Source organism: Astyanax mexicanus, chromosome 9, assembly GCF_023375975.1.
Source record: "Astyanax mexicanus isolate ESR-SI-001 chromosome 9, AstMex3_surface, whole genome shotgun sequence".
Lineage (NCBI taxonomy): Eukaryota > Metazoa > Chordata > Actinopteri > Characiformes > Acestrorhamphidae > Astyanax > Astyanax mexicanus.
Window position 1 is genome coordinate 25,764,905 of NC_064416.1, and position 18,874 is coordinate 25,783,778.

General features: G+C 38.5%; 2 protein-coding genes across 2 annotated transcripts in view; one reads left to right on the plus strand and one right to left on the minus strand.

Moving 5' to 3' along the window:
* Positions 1–8,453, plus strand: part of ranbp10 (RAN binding protein 10) — a 45,171-nt gene extending 36,718 nt beyond the window's left edge. The window contains exons 12-15 of the mRNA XM_007256219.4: positions 1,062–1,207; positions 3,487–3,598; positions 4,194–4,335; positions 5,529–8,453. Of these exons, the coding sequence (XP_007256281.3) occupies positions 1,062–1,207; positions 3,487–3,598; positions 4,194–4,324 (389 nt within the window). The 3' untranslated portion in view covers positions 4,325–4,335; positions 5,529–8,453. The remainder of the gene's footprint in view (positions 1–1,061; positions 1,208–3,486; positions 3,599–4,193; positions 4,336–5,528) is intronic.
* Positions 8,454–11,943: 3,490 nt separating this feature from the next.
* The window catches only part of pard6a (par-6 family cell polarity regulator alpha), a 40,003-nt gene continuing 33,072 nt past the window's right edge, over positions 11,944–18,874 (minus strand). The window contains exon 3 of the mRNA XM_022679712.2: positions 11,944–17,675. Coding sequence (XP_022535433.1) covers positions 16,783–17,675 — 893 coding nt within the window. The 3' untranslated portion in view covers positions 11,944–16,782. The remainder of the gene's footprint in view (positions 17,676–18,874) is intronic.

Below are 18,874 nucleotides of genomic sequence, written 5' to 3' on the forward strand. Positions count from 1 at the left end.
TTACATGGGAAATTCAAACAGCATTTAAAAGACTAATGTAAAGAAAATCTGGCAGGTCTGACTTTGTGACAACCAAGCCACAACAATAAGAGTTGTGTTTTGTGCCAGCATCTTCACTGCTTTTTGACACAGTGTGAATCTGGCAGTTGTTCCTAAAATTGTGTCAAAATTTGAAAAGAAATGGACCAATAGAAATGCTCCAGAATGAAATGGATTCATTCTAATTAATATTGCCTACGTTGTGTATGTTGGGAAGAGCAGGTAAAGCATGATTTTGTTTTGTCACTCTCCCTCTATCTGCACCTCTTTCTGAGCTGCTGCTCTACTGAGCTCTGCTGCAATTCAGACAATTTTAATGTTTGTCTCCAAGGTTACTGTGTGCAGGAGAGAGCTGATGTGATGCCACAGACTGGAACAGGACTTCCTAATTTCACTCTTGTTCAAACCACACACACATAAACACACTCACACATCTGTATTCAAGCAAGCAAGTATTCATGCCACTGCATTTAAGCTATAGAGGCAGTTTTAGAAAGCAACGTGTTGCACATTAAATACATCTGTACATAAAGTAGATTAGAAATGACTGAGTGGTTATGTGGCGGCAGTTCTTATTTGCCATAAAAATTGGAGATCCCCAAATTACCTGCTGCTGCCTCAGTGCCTCAGTGTGTTTACCGTGCTGCAGCTGTTGAAGTGAGCTTGGTGTTTGACCTGCTTTAATCCAGTTTGAGTCTAAACTGAAAAAACAAACAAGAAATAATGAAAAGCTGTAATCCTGATCTTAGGCCACAGACGTTTTTTAAAAAATGAACAGTTCATACAGTTGTACGTTATGTTCCATGTTGAACTGTTTACCTCACTTCTGTTAGGGCTATTGAGTTATAACACAATGTCAATAGCAAATAACAATTTTAGTTACACGATTAGGAAAAGTTTGGAAATAAGCCCTTTAGTGTGCACTGTATATTTCACCATATAGACATGCTAGCGCAGGTTTTCTTAATGATCGCTGACCTTAAACCCACAAACAAGCACTTGTCATCTTATCTCTCTCCCAGAGGACAGCTGTGGCTCAAGGCAGCTGTGTGGGGGCAACCAGGCAGCCACAGAGCGGATGATCCAGTTCGGCCGTGAGCTGCAGACCCTCAACGAGCAGCTTTCACGCCAGTATGGCAAGAATGCCACGCACAAGAAGATGCTACAGGTAAGATCTTTCAACATCCATTGAAAATGTTTTAATTCCTGGGGACTGATTTTAGTGATTTTTTTTATGGATTATTAAGTCTGTTTAGATTTTTTTTTTTAAATCTCAACAAAGGCCAGATAAAATAGTGCAAAGTGGGAAAAGACTTACTGATCTAATTCTATCTGTCCAATATTGCGTATCGATCACAGTGTGGTACGGTAATACAGATACCCAGACGGATAAGCTACAGGGTATCACCAATAAGGCTATAAAGATCATTTTAACACCTTTTTCTTCAGTTAACTCTTTTTATTCAGCACACCCTTAACTCAATAGCATTATCCCTCCTCCACCAAACTTTACAGTTGGCACAATGCAGTGAGCCTGGTAACCTTCTCCTGGCAGTCATCCAATCCCAACACATCTGTCAGACAGCCAGATAGAGATGCGTGATTCATCACTCAAACATGCTTTACATCACTTTTCCAACACTTGTCATTGTTCTTGGTGCTTGCGTGCAGCTGCTGAGCCATGAAGTTCCTCATGCACTGTTTTTGTGCTGATGTTTGATGCCAGAAGAGGTCTGGAACTCTTGCAGTTATTAAGTCAACAGAGTGTTTGCACTGACCTTTATACACTAGGCTCCTCAGCACTCAGTGTCCCCTTTACTCGCCACTGAAGTTCTAAACACCAGTTCTGTGAGTTATTGTCTGCATACAAGCAGACATCTTATTACTGCGTCCAAGCTAAAGAAGTAGTTGGAAAAAACTTTTCTCATTGTTAAATGTCAGTTCGAAAGTCAAGTTTAATAACGTTAGTTACCCCCTAACTGTGGTATGTATCTGGCTCTTAGTTATAGTTAGTTATAGTGGTCAGTGTAGCATTATTTAGCTTCCATGGGACATGTTAAAAGTACTGTTTCCATGTCCCAGTGTATATTAACTAAGCTGTGTGTGTCATGACTGCTACCGTGTTCTGCTGAAAATGAAGGATTATTTAAAATAATTGGGGATATTTATTGGCAACAGACTCACTTTTCAGATTAATGTTGCTCACATCTATAAAAGTGCGAGGCAGAGGAACGGTCTTCTTAGCAGGTTGAGGAGTTTCGATACCAGCAAGCATACTGTGATCATGGGTTATGGGTCACTTGTGTCTTGGTATGGAAACCTGTCAGTTAAGCTGCCCAAGTGGTAAATTAACCCTTTCAACCCTGATAAAGGCCTGAGCGCCGAAACGCGTTGGTTATTCTTGTATTGCTAATAAATCAGAAATTCTCCATTCAACAAGTGCTGCTGGTTTTTACCATTTTTTGATCAGTGATTTTATTGCCATTTTATTGTGCAGTGAAGTTGCACCAGATCCATCTGCTTCAAGTGGTTAATTAAGCCAGTAAAATGATTGTCACTACAGAATCTAAACAGCCGATCCAGAAACAAAAAAGGAATTTAGGTCTACAGTGGTCCCACTCATCCCCTTTACTCATCATTTCAGTTGCTATTCTGAATAGGGATATAATGCCCATTTTCCCCACATAATTTATAATCTGTATGTATTTTTATCTTTTGTAATTATTTATTTACTTGTCTGTGTTTTATGTAATTTCATGTGTTTGTCTGCTAGACTGCCAAAGAAAATTTTCCATTCAATGTAAATGTAATGGACAATAAAGTTTAATCTTATCTTATCTTATAAAGAAAATACATAAGCAACATTTTTTTCCTCTGCAAACACTGATTGATTAATGCTGTAAAGGACTACAAGACTCTTCCACCTTAAAACCACTGTACTCTGGCAGCTGATCTGGTTGGGTTTTTTTGCCTTATTTTTCTTTAGTTTGATTGCTTTTAGAGCAGAGATCTGTAGGCAGGTAGCTGTTAATGTGGAAGCCCTCTGCCTCTTTGGCATTGCTCTGTTCTGACCCTGCCGTAGGGATGTGATGAGTCAGTCATAGTTTGGCAGGCAGACGGAGTTTGACATTTAGTGCACTTGTATGCGGTTAGTAGCACGCATTAGTGTTCCTTCCAGCCTGTTTGTTTGCTTGCAGCTGATGATAATGGACACACAGTTGGAAAGGTTATTAGCCCTCACGCTATCTTTGCACTGGCAAACACTGCTCTCATTGCCCTTTGTGGATGTGTGTGGATGTGTGTGTGTGTGTGTGTGTGTGTGTGTGTGTGTGTGTGTGTGTGTGTGTGTCTGTGTGTGTGTCTGTGTGTGTGTCTGTGTGTGTGTCTGTGTGTGTGTCTGTGTGTGTGTCTGTGTGTGTGTCTGTGTGTGTGTGCGCGTGCGTGCAGGATGCATTCAGTCTGCTGGCATATTCAGATCCATGGAACTGCCCAGTGGGCCAGCAGCTGGACCCCACGCAGAGAGAGGCCATCTGCTCTGCCCTCAACAGCGCCATATTGGGTAAGAACCTGTTGACATATACTGTAAATACCGTACAGTACCATGCAAAAATATTTCTGCCCTACACAATCATCGGGTTTTTCTGGATTAGCCCTATCGCAATAAAAATTTTTTTGTGGATGATACATTGGCCTAGAAATAGCTATAATACTGATAATATAGGCATTTTATATTATGCCACTGACAAAATATAAATAGCATAACAAAGCAATTACACTCTTTAAAAGGCAATTAATTAAAAGACAATTAATCATAGTTTGGAAGATCTGTGTTTTTTCCCCCCACTTACTGCAGTCCATACAGTGTTTATGGAGTCGCAGTAAGTAAAGCATTGGTCCTTTCATGACTGGCATCAGGCAAAGGTTTACTCATTTATTGATCGAGTGTTCAAACAATCATGCTAGTAAAGCATTATTTCACAAAACGCCCTATAGCATGAATTTCTAAAATGTAGAAATTATATCGGCTCGTGTCGGCTGTTAATAGAGTCTTCAGCCCTGTGAATTCTGTTTTGGTCTGGCTCTAATTACAGATTAACTCTCAGCCTCTTTATCTTTGTTTGCTGTAACTAATTGAAAGCTTTTCCTTCCTGCAGAGTCTCAGAACCTGCCCAAGCAGCCTCCACTCATGCTGGCGCTGGGCCAGGCCACCGAGTGTGTGCAGCTCATGGCCCGAGTGCGCTCCGGCTCCTGTTCCTTCGCCAGAGTCGACAACTTTTTGCACTAGCCCAAGTCCAGGTGACAAAGCCCAGCTTTCTTCTACTTTCTTTCACGGCTTTCACTCAAATAAAGTGCTGCAATTTTTTTTGTAAGAAACTTAAAAAAAAAAGTGGGTGAAGATTTGGTCCAGAATGATGCGTGGAGTGAGGACTTCCAACCCTTTTCTAGGCCCTTGAAATCACTTGCAAATTCCGTTGTGCTATAGCGCCAAAAAATATAACCAAACATAATCATTAACTGTTCATTATCATTAACTGTTCATAACCATTAACTGTTCCCCAATCAGGAACTAGATTCTCTAAATGTATTGATTTGTGTTTCCTCTAAAATTTTCCTCCAAAATGTAAAAAAAAAAAAAAAAAAAAAAAAAAAAGAATCCCTGTTATGTAACTCAGTGAGGGAGACGTGCACTCATATCTGTGCAACATTAAAATAGTTTATTTTAATAATAATATAAACCAATAATTTTCGTGTTTTTTTTTTTTTTTTTTTTTTTTTTAATAGACCACCACTAATTATAACACAGCTCTAATTAGACTCTTTGTAATGAGACATGCACTTTAGTGGTCAATGTTTTTTTTTTAATTACTGGTTACATCCACAACAAATCCAAAAAACATCTTTCTTAGCACAGATGAAGTGGAATTAACTGGTTTGGGCTGATTGGATTTGTATGAGACAAGAATATCCTGTAGCGTGGGGCCTGCTGCGTCTTTTTTTATTGTGTAAGTATGCAGCCAGTCAGCCCAGTGTGGTTGGATGCAGGACAACATGTACATATAGAGAAATTTGCATTCTTGTGGGGTGCGTCAGAAACCACATAGTCCTGTACTGAATTGCATGTACTATTAAAAATACAGTCATTAGTGTAGTATGTGAAGTATGATGACAAACTGGCATGCATCTGTGATTCTAGACAGAACAGGGTTTTGTAAAATGTACATAGCTCTTAAAAGGTCTGGGGGACATACATCACTATGGGCTTTTTTTTCAGATGACTACTGTAGTAATGTGTGGTTTGGGACGCAGCTTCAATAAACTATTGTGGCACACAAAAAGGGTTTGTGAAACAAAATATATAATAAAAATAATATTACAGTTCATTCCGGATGACATGTTCTTGAGAAAAACAGCAGATGTTATTGCTCTTCTTTCTACGTAATAAAGTACAAGGTGTGTTTATATATGTGTCTGTCTGTCTCTTTCCTCAGACAATGTTCGGGACAGCTAAGAAGAGGACTTTCCAGTTGGTTGCCATGAGGAACACGCTCGTTTGAATTGGTGTGTCGCTTGCCGCTTGCCACAGGCAGTCCGGATGAGGAATGACTAGAAACATAAGGAGGAGAGAGAGAGAGAGAGAGAGAGGCTTATTTTTAATTTAGTATTATCAAATACAAATGTGTGACACTATTTAAAGATAATTAATTATTATTCCGTTTATCTAGTCATTTTTATTTTAGTTTCTATTTTGTCAGTTTGTTGTGCTCATCTTGAACCAGATTTCCCTTTTTGTTTTTATGGGTGGATTCAATGCATAGTATTCTAAACACACACCATATCGACAGACATCCACAGTAGTAAACTCTTCTTCAAAGAGCGAGAAGTCTCCCTTATTCAGAACTCAGGTATTTGACACGTGTCATTTTAGCATGAGACACTGCAGAATGAGGAACTGCTTTTAGCTAGCAATACTGCGGCTACTTATTAAGGCCTCGTTCACTTTTACTGGCTACTGTACCGCTTAACTACAGTTTTAGGCGTTAGGCAGATACTTTAATATTGTATTAGAGGGAGCTCAGTTTGATCCCTTTACCCGTTTGCTTTTCTTTCTTTTTTTCAGATTTAGAACTGAAAGTGTGCGGGAGATAAGCGAGAAGGTGCATTGATTGCTTCAGTGTGTCTCACTTTGAAGCTTGTAGTTAAAGCTCAGGCACCAGCACCAGTTTATTAGATTCAGAACACACAGTTGCATCCAAGTCCAGCTGGAACCAAGTCTATTTTTACAAACTCTCTCCAAAAAGACTTCTATTTTAACTCTGATCTTTCTAGGGTACAGTATAGATATAATGTAACCCCCCTGCTTTTATTTTATTTAATTTTCTTGGTTCAGAATATCAGAATTGAGCTGTGGGTGTCTAATTTTGTGTGGCTGTAATGAATAAAAACCGTCAAGTTTTGGTTAAAGGAAACCAAGGTTAGCAGTTTCATTCATTTCTGACTTCATCATTCAGGCTTAGAAGCTGACTTCCTTCACTAATTCATATGTTTTGTTTTTTTGTGTTCACTTGTATAGCGTTTATGGCAAGGTTTCCCCATTAATGATTGATGAATACTGACAACATCTATGTTGATATTGTTTTAAGTTGTTTAAGACACAGTCATTACATTATGGATTGGCGAGTCTGAATTTGCCCCTTGTTGCATGTGAGATGATAATTAGACTGCAAAAAAAAAGAAAGCGATCAAAAGCTCTTATATTTGGCAAGATATTTGGCAACATTTTGATCCTTGTGGTTTCTTGTCTATATCTTTGCCCACATTGTCCCTTTACATCTTTTCATCAGTTTTGGCTTCTTTTTTTTCTTCCAGTTATTTGTACTCCATCTTCGTTCTTCTTGCAGATTCCCTTTTTTATTGCCCCTTTTTCCATCATAAGCTGCGCCATTGTCACTTTGACTCTACACTCAGCACTGACTCAGTCACTGTAGGATATGTGGCTAAGGCCTGATTCTTCCTCTCCTCTTGCTCTTTTAGGGGTTGCTCTCCAGTTGGATCAGTGTCATAATCTCTCTTATTTTTTCTAGGATACTCTCTCATTTCAGTGCGTCCTCGGCCTGTGTTTGTGGGGCGGGGCATATATCTCACATCCATGTGTTTAACCCAGTATTTTGCCCAGTCAGCCAGCGAGTGGTGCTCCACTGTGTTGTTGAATGTAGCGTAGCCGTTTACTCCGCTTATTACTCAAGTTTCGCTGCTGGCCACCATGAGATTGTTTGTTACATCCCTGGTTTTTGCACCTACTTTTGGACATATTGCATTGTATATTTCAGTTATACCTCACTCACATTGCGAACAACCCAGTCTAGCTTGTTCGTGTTGCAGGAAGCAGTAGTAAATAGGGACGCAAGTAGAGGCTGTGCAGTAGCTGAACCGGGATGACTTGTTTACCAGGCCAGGCTTGGGGTCCTGGGCTGTTGGAGGGAATGGTCTAGAAGGTTATGTACAAACTTCTCAAGGTAATATATCATCTTTACAATCAACAGGAGCTAAAAGGCAAAAAACGCAAAAAGGCAATCTGTTCAGGAAAAAAAAACAGAGTAAAAGTACACTTCTGACCACATGGTTCTGGCAACATCTATGGCTACTGCTTGGCTACTGCTTTGTACACACTCTTATACCCAGTAATCCATGTTCAAGTCGAGATATGTTTAATCATTTCTTATTCTGGTAGATGAATCGATGAAGATAACTGAGTGGTGTTACCCTGTTGCATGGAGACATCATGTGTAACTCTTAAAAGAGCCATAATCGTTTAATATCGACACACAATGCCAGCTCGAACTGAAAGCTCGTACTGTTACTGATTTGTAAGTAGTAGGAGCTTGTTTTAGGATTGTTTTTTAATGGCAAAAGAAAAAAAAAAACAGTGTCATGTTTTTGGGAATCAGCAAAGGCTAATCACCCACAAACTGAAAATTGCCATTGGAAAGTAATCCATCATCACAGAACAGAATCTTGAATAGGGACCTACAGTATACAATGAAGGGAAGAAATTAGCTGAAAGTCCTCCCAGGACACATTTGTCCCTCTTCGCTTGTCCACGCAGTGCCATTTTGTGCCTCGGATGACGGAAGCAGGACAAATAGAGCTAAAGCTGAATACAACAAGCTGTGCACAATTTAATTATTTTATGTTTTCAAATTTTATTTGAGTTTTGATTTTAGCCATTGTGAAATGATTTACCCTCTACTTAGCATGAACCTTTTAAAAACCTTTAAAACAACATAAAAAAAGAAAATGATAATGGAGAAAAAAAACAAAACAAAAAACTATGTACTGGAAACATGTTAAAGAAATATTGTACTCGTTTAATTTTGACAGAATTATTTTTATTAAAATACACATCCATGAGCATATATTGTGCGTCCCTGGTGTTATTTTGTGTCTTGTTCTTTTGCATGCAGTACATTTATAACTTCAAAAGACCTCTTCAAAATGTCAACTTTATAGGAGAGGGGAACCTTTAGCTCACTTTTAGGGGACTGTTAAATGTGAATACAGTATTAAAAGAAATCAATGCTAGATTCAGGGCATTTCCATACCTGTAGTTCGTTTCCATGATCCGGATCAGTTGATGAGTTCGTTTACTTGGAGCGTTTTCTTCCTCTGTTAGCCATAAACGTAAAAGCACCAAAATGCGCACCAGCAAACCAAGCAAGCAGACTGTGTCCTCTGATTGGCCGAAGCTGTCTGGCAAAGGAGTTAATATAAATATATGAGAAAAAGTAAATATAGCGTGAAGATTCCGTGTTCCAGACCAGCGCATATGTCTGTGCTTTAACACTGAAGGCTATGCTTTCAAACACAGTGTTTGGACGTGCAGCGCAGATGTAAACATAGTAAACCGACTCAAGCAGCTGTGAGCAGTAAATGCAGCACAGGCCGCGCGTGCATGGACACAGCCTTTGTTCATGCTGTGGTAATAAGCGTTATCTGGCTAATATATCAGATTAAACTGCTCTTTATCAGCAGTTTAGCTCAAATAAATTTACTATATTTAATACCTGGGTCAGATCGAGACTGGATTACGTTCTCACCACAAGTGAACTGCTCCAGAGTTCGTTTGGGACCAGACCAGGTGGTTTCGGTCCGGTTGTTTTTATCTGAACCCGAGTGCAATTACTGTTTTCACACCTGCTTAATCGAACCGCACTAAGGGTACAAACGAACCAAAGTTCATTTTAACCGGACCAAATAGTGCTGATGTGAAAGTGCCCTCAGATTATCTCAAAAGTATTGTGGCAACTAAAAAAAAACAACAAAAAAAATGGAGATCCATTTGTTTTGCGATGGAATATTAATGTGTACAGAATTATTTGGAGTATGTAAAGTAAAAAAAACAAACTTAAACATCATTGGCTGTTCCATGGCCAGGTGAAAGTCATTTAAGCAAAAATACACAAGTGTGAAGTTAGCCCAAATACTTTTGAGACTGAAAATAATAATACTTTCTAATTAAAGCTGAAACTGAAAGTCTGCAGAACTTGAATCTAATTATGGATTAATTATTTAATTTCAGATTAAATATGCTGAAAAGAGGAATTAAAACATTAAAATGGGTTAAACTATCAAAGTGTGACACCTTGCTGTTTCAATTGAAAATTTTACCCTCAACATGTTAGGACAAACAGTAATGCATAATGAGCGATAACCAGTCCTAGATTGTTATCCTCTTGTCTGAACTGGTGAACTCATCTGTGCTGTAATCTGAATATTTATAAATGGTTCTAGGTATATGTGGATTGCTCCCACTGATTTTGTCTTTGCATACGTTGTAAAAATGTATACAGTTTCAGTTCAAACCTGTTAGATTAAAGTTCAGCTGACATTTCATTATTTGTTACATTTAATTTATTCCTAAAGTGTTCTGAACTATTGAGCTAATAAAGCGACATGTGGTGTAGTGAGTATTCTGTATGAGTAATAACTGCATTATTTAGGCCTGCAGGTGGAGCCACTGTGCTCTGGGCCTGAGGCTGCAGCACTGCTGAGTTGAGCATCAGGAGCAGGTCTGCAACACTGGGTGGAGGTAGTTTCATGTGTAGCAGTACTGATACTGGCTTTAAGCACTCTTCTTCTTCAATGGATGGAAGTCTGTGGGCAGAGGCTGAGCTTTGCCAGGACCAGGACCAAATATATTCCATTTCATTTCTAAAAAAGGAAGTAAAGCAGACTAAACAGACATCAAAAATTGCAAACAATAATTTCAGGGAGGTACCCCCGAACCTGGACTTAGACTCACATTCTAAAAGTTACTTTTAGGCTAACTTGACTTTTTCTTCTAAATCAGCCACCTGTGGTAAAATCTCCTACTTTCAGCTCATCATTTGATTCTAGCCCTTTATGAAAATGGTCGATGTTAAGAGTGTGACTTAAGCTTATTTATTATCCTAACTCTAAATAAAATGCGAATTATGCAATTTTAACAGCTTTTTAAGCTGTTCACAATTTACCTTAACTCATTTCCACTATTAAAGGATCGGTCACTATTTGTAATGGATGACATTTTTACTATATTATAAAGCTTAATTCTTTTTAATAAAAGCTTCATTCAATAAATATTGCATAGTTGTTTAGTTTTACTTTATTTTTGTTATTTAGGATTGTTTCTGGTTGGTTGTATTGTTCGACTGTGTGATAAACTATCCTCTTAAACCATTGCTCATTTTTAAATAGCCAGAACAACTGTCAAATGTTTTTGTCTTTACTGAAAAACATAAAAATGAGTAAGGAGATTATTGTAGGAAGGTGTTGATATTTTAGCTAAAGTAAAGTTTATAGGTGTAAAAGTTATTAACCTAAAGTAAATCAACATTTATAAAATATTCTGATGACTTGGCAAACAGGTGTAAGGAAAAGATTAAAGCTTTCTTTTTTTAAATTATCTTTTAACTCTTGATATGTTTTCTATAAATCATTTAAGTGATGTGATTCTGTGAACTGTATTATTTCTGTGCACTCTATCACAATGTTTTTTCAATAATAAATGAACAACAAAAAAAATAGAATTGCACAAAAATACATTCTGAGTAATTTACAATGATATGTACAATGTCTTCAATATATATATATTTATATCTGTTATATTAATTGTATATTATCATGAGCCATTATTATTGTTATGCTCATATTATAGTAAGGTAAAAAAAATATTCATGTATTTATTCGTTTACTTATATTTACATTTATTTAATATTTACATATTAACAGTATTATTTTTATGACTTGTTCATTCATTCATTCTTTATATGCTTATAGTTTTACCATCTGATTATTATGGGCATTGTTTTTACTATTTATGAAACTATTTTAACTCAAGTAAATACATATCTGTGTATAAAACTGAATTTGGGAATGATGGTAATGTTATGTAATCAGAGGCTCTCTGTTGTAGCAGTGATGAACAGTAGAGGGCGCCACAGTCTCAGTGTTCTGAGGGGGAAGCTGCATGTTTGGTATTTCAGTGTTAAATCACACTGCTGGTGTTGAGGGAATGGATTAGTTCATACACAACATTCACAACATCCACCAAGACCCTGAGAGCAGTGCAGGGGTCCACAGTCTGCTGACGGTAATAATCACAGCAGTCAAAACAAGTGTCAGGAAATGAAATGTCTATGAGCTGGACCTGGTCATATCCTGCATGGTTACAGTTAATATTCCTGGTGTGTGTGTGTGTGTGTGTGTTGGGGGATTACTCCGCATGTCATTTGTGAATACAATGCCTTTACTGTAGGATTATAGGATGTTTAATTCCCTCTTTATCTTCATCTTTATGCTAAAGCTTATGAATGAGAGGTTGATTAAAACAGATATTGTGATTAATCAGAGTTCACACAGATAGGCCTCGTTTTTTAAAATACTTTTATTATCTCCATAGAACATTTTAGAATCAGCATATAGCATTCACAGTATTATACACCTTTACCCATCTGATTATAGTAAAACCACAGGCTTTTGCAGATTTCATTTTGGTTTCTCATACGCAAAAGAATTAGAAACGTTCTCTCCTGGATTATAATATACATACAAAAGTACAAGAATAAGAAAAATACTTTCCATATTTTACACATATATAAAATGTTCTTTTGATAAAAAGGGCTCCCAGTTTACAAAATTTTCCATTATTTTATATTTCTATATACATATACATTTACATATATTAAAAAATATCATGTTCAGTACACATGGTGGTGTTCTTGCAGTGATTGTAATATTCTCTGCTATTTGTGTGCCGCCAATAGCTGTAGATGAGAGAGTCTAACAGAAAATAATGTCATTATTAAGTAATAATAATGTCTTATGGAAATACTAACCAGTGCATTGCAACAATTTCCTCCCAACAGTAAGAATATATCCTCTTAAATATCATAAACAGAGAAGAAAGACAGATCTCCTCTTGTCGAGATTTCTAATACAGCTGTTCCTCTTTATCGGTTATCGTACCTTCAGTGTAGCTGAATCAGTGAGTCCACTAGTGTTCAGATGATCAGAGTGGTCTGGGTATAATCCAGATATTAAACAAACACAAATTGTGAAGCTTTTCTCTGCAGGAAGGGAAAAGTTAACTGAATTGTAGTGTGATTTTTTTTTTATGGAAAAAAAATAATGGATAAGGCTCCAAAGATGAAACTGCACCTTTGAGGAAAACACCCATCCCTGGCTCCTAGAAGTCTTACAGGGTTACACTGTGTTTTCCCTGGCTGCTCTGCAACTCTCAATTTCTGAAATATGTGAAATCTTCATGTGTCGGTTTGCAGGTTGATGAGTAGTCAAAATAAAACATGTTTTAGCAAGTGTTTAATGGTAAAGTTCAGCCATTTTCCAGTTGATCATTTGATAGCAATGTTTTTCCAACTACCTTCTTTATTTTTCACATGGCAATTAGTAGCTCATTTTAGTATATTGTCACTGCCATGCAGTAATATTGTATGGTCCTCCTTATTTGTCTTTTTTTAAATTCATAATGATGAATAGACCTATAGAAATGATCCAGAAATTATTTGAAATGAAACCTGATTTACTTTCAACTGAAATTTATGAAAAATTATAAGAATGACAGCATAATGTTTTTAAATTTAACACAAATCAAACTTGTGCACTGTTCTGCTACTGTTAGTTAACCTATATGTATACTTTATCCTTGTGGTCTCCAATATTGGTCCTGGAGGTCTATTGTACTGCACAAGCTGTGCTTCCTCTGCTTTGACATGGTTACTTCCACTCAGTAAAGACTTGTGTGCTAAAAGAAGCGAAAATATTCAAATGAGCAGGACAGTGGTTGTTTATCCTATGAAATCTTCATGTGCCAAAACCAATGTTTTATAAATACTAAATGCAGATAACTTGTTATCCACTGTCTTGCCATTAACTTGGCTTTCTCATTTAATGTCAGTTATCCTATATATAGTTTTTATCCTATTCAAATCTTTAAGAAATGAGTAGTCACATAATGCCTTGTATGAAGTCTGACTGTAGGGTGTCCTTTACTAAACACACACACACACACACCTCTGCTCATCAGGAGCAGACTGTATGAACAAGGTCTCATTTGTGCATGATTTTGGCCTTTTTTCAAACACGAGGGGAATTTCCTTTTTTCCTCTCCTCCCCCCTCACACACTTTCACACAAACACAGGACACATGGGATGGAGCGCAGACAGCAAGGTCCACCAGAGGTCACGACCCCCTGAAGCAACACCTCTCCACCTTACAGCCACGTCTCAGAGCTAACATCTATTATTGATATATTTCTGGGGAGAGTGAATAACAACCCCAGGCGGGCAAATACGGACGGCCAAGCTTCAAAAGGAAAGAAGACTATCCCAGGGTTCCTAGCGTCCTGAAGAGCCAGGGGCGAGCCAGAGCTGAAAGCAGTGTTAAGAGGAGGCGAGAGCGAGGCACGGCGATTAAAAACGAGTTCTAGACAAGAGCCCGTGCTTTGTCAAAGGCTTCACACTGTTGGTGAGAATGAAAAGAGACAGGCGCGGACTAACAGCAAACACAAACATGCCTACGAGTCCGTGTTCACCGTGCCAAGGCTGACATGTGAATGAGTGGAATTCAGTAACATGAGCTGAGCAACAACTTCAGTGCTCAAACAACATTAGAACTAGGCCTTCTCTGATTTAATCATCTACTCATCATACCCGTACATGCCTGCTTTGACATGTAGATCATTAAAATCTATGTTTTTTTCCGTTTTGGCATCAACGCAGAAGATGGTAGGCAACGTCTGGGATCATGTAAGTGCACTGTCATGATGATTGTATGGAAACAGACAAATGTTCTATAAGGCGGAATTGACCTTTCTATGCTTTGAGAATAGCTGTTGGGAAAAACTTTATGCAGTAGAACTGTGGCAAGAATCTTATTCAGCAAATTGCAGATGTTGGGTTAATCACTAAAGCTAGTCACATAGCTTACATGCATTTTGTTAACAAACTGGCTGGCAGCTGGCTGGCATTTTCAGTGGTAGACTAGTGTATAGTGTTCATAATACTACACCAATAAGATTCCTTGGGCAAGACTCCCAGCACTACATTTGGCCGACCTATGTAAGTTTATTCAAATGTAAGATGATCTAAGTAAAAGTGCCAGGCCAATTGCCCTTGAGCTGCAGATAGGCTGAATATAAATCTTACCAACCATCTGTAAAGTAGGTCTTGGCAATATGACAATATACTTGTATTGGTATTATAATACAGTGTGTTACAATACAATCTGCATTTTTAAATTTATGATGGATATTATCAGTCCTGGCAAAAACTGAGCATCTGCGTGTTTCATTATAAAAGAAGCTAAATTATTCATATTTAACTGTAACGCAAGCTGTGTTCCAAAGCCTAGACTGCAGCCAGGTATTTTTATTTTTTTATTTTATTTTTTTGCTGCTGCTGTGTTGGCGAAGGCTGTCCCAAAGTGAAGGACCCTCTTAGTGTGGGGCAATTTACTCGTCCTATAGACCTTGGTACCTGGTTAACAATTCTCTACACTCAACACAAAGGAAAAAAAGCAAGCTGTAGCATCTTTAACCCTCTAGGGCATGATGTTGCAACAAACCATCTTTTGATTATTACATCATTCCACATCATATGTTATTTTTATGTATTTATATTTATTTTATTTTGAAGATAAATGTTACAAGATATATTTATGTCCAATATAATAAGCTGTATAAATTTGTCATAAATAAAATATCTGTATGTAAGAATATGTTAAGAAGTCTATTTGGCTGTTTTAATTTTTTTATTATATTCTTACACTAATGTTGTAAACTTACTAAAACTATTGTTTTTCATTTGTTGCCCTTAATAATCTCACAAATATGATTCGTGCCACAGAGGGTTAAAATGCTTAGTATTTATACATATTTATAATTTATTTATGTACAAAAAAATTAAAAGATAAAACATGAATTTCACATCACAATTCCATGAGGTGGAACCTTTCAGTTGATACCAGGAAGGAAGAAGTCTGTATAGGTCCTATGAAAGACCCGGCCAACCTTGACTGCTGCCTAGGCTTTGGAACAGAGATACAGTATGCCAAATACTGACAAATTTTAAAAAACACTGTACTCTCAGTTTTGGATGCTGCTGTTATTTTTTTATCCAACTGATAAAATGTCTTAAAATATAGGAATATTATATTTTTGCCACATTGCCCACCTCTACTGCAAAGCTTGTCCAACTGTTGCTATGTGGTCTGTTGTACCACACACACATGTAGGACTACACATTAGCATGTGCTGCAGCCACAGCTAGAACCTTCAGAAAGTGATATGTGTGAACATGATGCATCATAAATCCTGGAGCCAGTTTTGAGGCACAAGTCACAGAATTGTGTAATAACATTATTATGGATCCAGGAAATTTAAACATAGACTTGCATTATTCTTTTCTTGACAGTCCTTATTATTATTACCAATGCTACTATGCCCACTTTGGCATGCAGAGAACAGCAGATAAGCTGTAGATGAGCCTCGGTTCCAGAACAAGCCGACAGGACTGCAGTGTTCACCTCTCCTTCTACAGTGCATGTATTGATCTGACCAGGCATCCCAATTCCATTAGTGTCGAACACACTGACTGAAGGGCGTGTGAAGGTGCGTGTGTGTGTTTGTTGTGCATTTGTTCCTTCATCTGTTCCGGCAGAGTCTCTGAGTTTCTTGCTGTAGGAGATGGATGACCTTGCTTTTGTCCAGAAACAAGATCAAAAGGGGCAGTTTTAAAAGAAATACATAAGGCGCAATGAAGGGAGAGCCATAAGGCACTTCCATGAGAAGACGAGTATGTGCACTCTCTGGCTGCACTTCCACACACCAATTCCACTGCAAAGCCCTCTGTTTATTTTCCAGTCTTCAGAGTAATAGTCATCATATCATGTTGATGTGATGCGACAGAAGGTACAGTACTTTAAACAGTCTAATTTGCCTTCATTTTGTCCAGTTGTGCATAAAGACTTCATATGAGCGGGTCTGTGTTATAGTGTTGAGGTCATAAGAAAAGCTTGTATCACTTTTTTGGTACTTTTTCAACAAATTTTGTCAAACGTTTAAAAAGCAGATCTTTTTTGTATAGGCTTTTTTTTCCAACTTGTTTTGTTCTATAATGACCATTGTGGAGATACAAGGTTTTCTTACCACATCAATGACATGTAACAATATGAGAACAAAGGGCGTTTCACAACGTGATGAAGTTGCCATCCTCCCTCATGCTCTCCTGGCTGCTGCTCGTCTTGGTGGGGCTGCCGTTGTGCGTGGGCGTGGTCAGCGAGCTCAGGGACTTACTGTCTGACAGAGAGCTGCTGCTGGGCAGCGAGACACTCTGAGGGAGGGGCCTGTGACCGAACGCCCCCGATGATGGAGTGCTGCTGTAGGCGTTTCCGTTAGCCAGGCGATGGGGTGTATAGGTGGGGAGGTTGTCGCTCTCGATGATGAGGTCGGGGTCATCGTCGTCGCTGTCCCCTTCCGCCACGCTGTTGCTGTTACTGCACTGGCTGACTGTTTGTGAGGCGGGGCTGTGGGCGGAGTCCTGGGAGAGGATGGATCCTCCAGAACCAGCTGAGCCGTTGCCAGCTGAAGTTTTGCTGCCGCGGTGCACCACGTTGTTACGCTGGTTGGCAGGCTTGACGGTGACGATGAGGTTGTGGCTGTTGGCCACCATCATGTCCGTCACCTGGTCCAGCGACTTTCCGGCCACATCAATACCGTTCACCTCCAAGATCTCGTCGTTGACCCCCAGCAGACCCGTGCTCTCGGCAAGGCCGCCCCTCACCAGGCGAGAGATGAAGACCCCAGGGACCTTCTCTACACCCTGAGGCGTGACGCGTACGCTGACGCCGTCCCGGATGTAGAAGCCCAGGGGCTTGTGGGTGCCGTGCTTGTGCAGGCGCACTCGCCGGTGCGTCTCGGGAAGGATGTCCACATCAATGATGGACGAGATCTGGCGGAAATCCTGAGGCATACCGATAAGTAGAGCTGGCTTGTTCTTCTGCTGCGAGGGACGCAGGCCTGCGAGACCTTTCTTTCTCCTTTGCAGAGAGTTTGTGGGAAAGACCACAGGTTCGTCCACATCTGAGACAGAAAAGAGAGACAAAGAGAGACGGGTTACACAGATGAACTGAAAAGTAATGCAGTTTTTAATTTAGCTGTGTTTATCAGGGGTTCATTAAATGTACTTCAGTACTATACAGAGCATGGTATTGTTTTAAAAGATTAGTACAGGGTGGGGTTATATCAGAATCAGAATATATCAGAATATTTTCAGGACAACATAGGCTCCCCCACCATTACTTGCAGGGGTATTTAGATATGTAATTTTCCCTTTTGTATCAGAAATAAAAAGGTGTCCTGCAACTTTTGACTCACCCTGTAGTTTTACTTACTACTAGCATTACTAAATCAGCAAGCAATTGTTTAATAAAAACAACTGTAGTTTTACATAAAATAAAAACAAAAAAAAATGTATAGCTCCTTTTGAACAAATGGTAAGCTATATCTTAACACGAGCCATAATAATACATACTTTTCAAACAAGACAGATAGTTCAAACATAAGGCAAGGCCATGGGATGGGACTGGTACAATTAACATTCTAATCCAGGTTAAATAATGAATTTATATTCCATGTTTCCTTTGCTGTCACAATAACGAACAATAGAAGAGATTTGGCATTTCCTTTTCTTTTTTTTTCTTTTACACAAGTGTCCAATTTAGTGGTTCCCAATTTTCTGCTATCTACTAGCATGAATCTTCCAGTGCCAGGAGGATGAAGGCTGACATATTCTTCCTATGACTCAGCATCTTTTTAAACTGCTGCCAATGCAGTCACTGGACAGCTGCACATATGTTGAGGAGAAAACTCATCTACAACTGTTTCCTGTTATATCAGCTAACCCACACACCTTACTTGGGGTAGATTTTCTATAGTGAACCTTTTTGGGGCTGTTTTTGCACTTTTACATTAAAAAACAAGTTAGAAAAGACATAGAAACTAAGTAAGAACTGCATCATAAATCACTAGGCAATTTTTGTCAACTAAATTTTTTAATAGCATCCCCACTCCTTTTGTGAAGTCCTTTCTCAATCAATGTATAAATGTCTGAATTCTTATTCATTTGTTACCTTTTTTCTTTAAAATATACAAATCATTATTTACCTCCGGTTCCACAAATTAGCATATGTAAAAACTGCAGGCACTACACTACTTTAATTAGACTGTACTGTAAATCATGCACAAGCACACAAACATTAAAGCGTAAAGGCATAAAAACT